This window comes from Triticum urartu, chromosome 6A (genome assembly GCF_056163025.1).
Source record: "Triticum urartu cultivar PI428250 chromosome 6A, HENAU_Tu73, whole genome shotgun sequence".
NCBI lineage: Eukaryota > Viridiplantae > Streptophyta > Magnoliopsida > Poales > Poaceae > Triticum > Triticum urartu.
The window spans coordinates 67,072,365-67,076,008 of NC_141878.1; the positions used below are offsets into that span (position 1 = coordinate 67,072,365).

At 52.3% G+C, this 3,644-nt stretch overlaps 1 protein-coding gene across 1 annotated transcript; it reads right to left on the reverse strand.

Annotated features, from left to right (window-relative positions):
• Positions 1-799: 799 nt before the first annotated feature.
• On the reverse strand, positions 800-2,125 carry LOC147963960 (uncharacterized). The gene has a single exon (XM_087529389.1). The coding sequence runs from the start codon at positions 2,123-2,125 to the stop codon at positions 800-802; it is 1,326 nt and encodes a 441-aa protein (XP_087385515.1).
• Positions 2,126-3,644: the final 1,519 nt, after the last annotated feature.

Genomic DNA, 3,644 nt, shown 5'->3' on the forward strand with positions numbered 1-3,644 from the left:
CATGGGGGCTTCTTTTTCTTTTACTTTTGCTCTTTTCTTTTTACAGAAAGCGGTTTAGTAATATTTTGAGCTTCCATAAAATTTTGCAAAAATGTGAAACTTGGTCACATAATTACTTTGCAATATCCAGCGCTGCCACAAAAGGTTTGGGCATTTTTGGAGTTCAATTGAATTTACACAATAAAGAAAAGGCATTTTAAAGGCTATTTTTGCTCTGTTAAAATGCATTAGGACCATTTAGAGTTGATGATGATGTTGTGTTCCTTAACAAATAATTGTTATGGAATTTTTGACAAATGATGAACATTTTTCCAGCAACTTTTGAGCAACTTCAAACTTCACTTGAATTTGAATTGACTGGAATTTCAAATGGGATAATGGGAAAAGGTGATTAAGCATTGTTCGGGAAAATGATTAGTTTAATCACAGAGTGTTACTATAGCATGACACTGGGGGTGTTACACTTTTCCAACGGATCCGAGACAGCCCGATCGCCAGGTGTTGCCCTTCTGTTGGCTAACGTACCCGGCTGAGCCCTCGACACGTTTGAAAACTTCGGGATCCCCTCGGTCGTGGTTGCAAAGCTTCCTCCCTGGCCCACTACACCGGCTCGCTGACCTGTGCCCATGTGCGAAAGCCTCTAGTCCGATGGCCCCACCCTACCTTACAGAACCGCCCGGTAGGATCGTCCCATCCCTCCACCGGCGCCACCGCTCGCCGGACTGCGCTGATCGTGGCCTGCGCCTCTGGCATCTCTAACACCACGTGACCAAGGCTGCACCACCCAGTCGCCGTCGAACTATGATCCGAGGGAACTGTCCGGCAGTCCACTTTGTCCACTCCTGTCGTCGGACCCAGACCTCCCTCTCCAGAGCTCCGGCGGAAAAAAGTCGTGCATCCGCCCAATATGCACCAGCATGGGGTACTCCAGGAGCTGGCGAAAAGAAGGCCTCTGTGCCGTCGGGTCATGCACTATCTCCACCGGCTCCGGCACCCAGAGTCTGTGGAAAACCAACACCTCGCCAGGGTCTACGCACCAAGCTCTCAGCTTGAATAGTGACAGATCCTCCCTGCTCGCCGTCTCCGGTGCCAGACTATCAATTAAACAGGCGCTGCCCAGAATCTCCGCCGCCGTGCGCTGCGACCACACATGGGATGGAACTCCTTTAATCGTGATATCGACCTGCACTCTCATCAATCTAGATGTTGCATGTGCCTGCCTAAGCCATGGCTTGATGAAGAGCTTGACTCCCTGATGCTCAATCGACGGTACGGCCAACGCCATGTTCCTGAACTGGTGTGCCGCAAAGATGGCCAGAAAGTCCTGTGGGTGAAATTTGTGAACAAAAAACCTGAATCTTGGAATACTCAACTGCGCAACAATCGCCTCTGCCGCATCCTCACACGAAATCGGTGGCCTCGCCCTGCCCACGTACATCACCACCCCAAGTTGCAACCGGCGTTCAAGATCATCCATGTCCTCCGACCTCTGCAGCACACAAATCTCCGAGGAATATGGCGAAGATGCCGTCACTGTGGCCGTTGGAGGGAAATTGGGCGCGACTGGCGAGAGCGTCTCCACCGGTGCGCTCTGCCTAGGCTCCGTCAATCTCCTCCAAATGGCTGGCGGCGGACGCGGGGCCGACTCCCTTCTGGCCACCCTAGCGATGACAATGTGACGGAGCTCATCCGCGGAGATGGCGTTGCGCGGCTCCAAACACTGGGACGAAACATGGTCGGCGCCGCCACAACGGATGCACAACGGAGGGTTGCTACAGTCCTGCCGCCGGTGGCCCTCCTCGAAACAGCGGAAGCAGAGGCCATGAAGGTCCGGCGGGATTTGTCGTAGCTCTGAAGACGAGGGCGACCCAGATCTGCGGGGAGCGCCAGCCTCCTGCTGGCGCCGGAGGGCGCGACGCCGACGCCACATGGCCTTACGCGAAGGACCAGGACGGTGCCATCCCTCAGCATGCCCAGCCCCAGCCGGCGCAGCCCGCTCCACCGGCCCTCTCGCCGCCGAGGATGAATCCGCCGACCCCAGGGAAGCCGAAAGACCCAAGCCCGACACCCTGTCCCTCGAAAAAGCCGATGACACCGAAGGAGGACTACACGAGCCCGACGCCATGAGCTCGCGGGGGAAGTGGACGCCAGAGCCAGAGTGGTAGCCAACGGGGGGGAGGGGGAGTGGACGCCGGAGCCGGAGCGGCAGCCGGCAGGGGAAGGTGTGCGGCGGCGCCGAAGCGGGGCCACCGAGCGGGAGCGGGAGCGGGCACCGGGGAATAAAGCTATACTAACTCGACACCCCTCGACGGAGCATAAAGCGCGCTCGCAAGCTCAATTCTCGCAGGTGCATAAAGGTTTTTTTTCCAACGCAACCTTTCCAAGACTCTACCCAGCCGCTATCCGCCAAGTATCATGCCCTTTGCGCCACCACCACCACCTCCGCGCACCACGGTGCCACTCCCGACAGCAGCAAGCCGCCGCGAGTGGCCAACCGCGTTACAACACCCTAGCAGTGGTGAAGGAAATATGCCCTAGAGGCAATAATAAAGTTATTATTTATTTCCTTATAATCATGATAAATGTTTATTGTTCATGCTAGAATTGTATTAACCGGAAACATAATACATGTGTGAATACATAGACAAACAAAGTGTCACTAGTATGCCTCTACTTGACTAGCTCGTTAATCAAAGATGGTTATGTTTCCTAACCATGAACAAGTGGTTGTTATTTGATTAACGGGATCACATCATTAAGTGAATGATCTGATTGACATGACCCATTCCATTAGCTTAGCACCCGATCGTTTAGTATGTTGCTATTGCTTTCTTCATGACTTATACATGTTCCTATAACTATGAGATTATGCAACTCCCGTTTGCCGGAGGAACACTTTGTGTGCTACCAAACGTCACAACATAACTGAGTGATTATAAAGGAGCTCTACAGGTGTCTCCAAAGGTAAATGTTGGGTTGGCGTATTTCGAGATTAGGATTTGTCACTCCGATTGTCGGAGAGGTATCTCTGGGCCCTCTCGGTAATGCACATCACTTAAGCCTTGCAAGCATTGCAACTAATGAGTTAGTTGCGGGATGATGTATTACAAAACGAGTAAAGAGACTTGCCAGTAACGAGATTGAACTAGGTATTTGGAATACCGACGATCGAATCTCGGGCAAGTAACATACCGATGACAAAGGGAACAACGTATGTTCTATGCGGTCTGACCGATAAAGATCTTCGTAGAATATGTAGGAGCCAATATGGGCATCCATGTCCCGCTGTTGGTTATTGACCGGAGAGATGTCTCGGTCATGTCTACATTGTTCTCGAACCCATAGGGTCCGCACGCTTAAGGTTACGATGACAATTATATTATGAGTTTATGCATTTTGATGTACCGAAGGTTGTTCGGAGTCCCGGATGTGATCACGGACATGACGAGGAGTCTCGAAATGGTCGAGACATAAAGATTGATATATTGGAAGCCTATGTTTGGATATCGGAAGTGTTCCGGGTGAAATCGGGATTTTACCGGAGTACCGGGAGGTTACCGGAACCCCCCGGGGAGCTAGATGGGCCTTTATGGGCCTTGGTGGAAAAGAGAAGAGGCAACCCATAGTGGGCCGCGCGCCCCTCC

Bases quoted from the DNA above. Each gene is read 5' to 3' on its own strand.
- LOC147963960 (XM_087529389.1), bottom strand. From the start codon at position 2,125: ATGGCGTCGGGCTCGTGTAGTCCTCCTTCGGTGTCATCGGCTTTTTCG.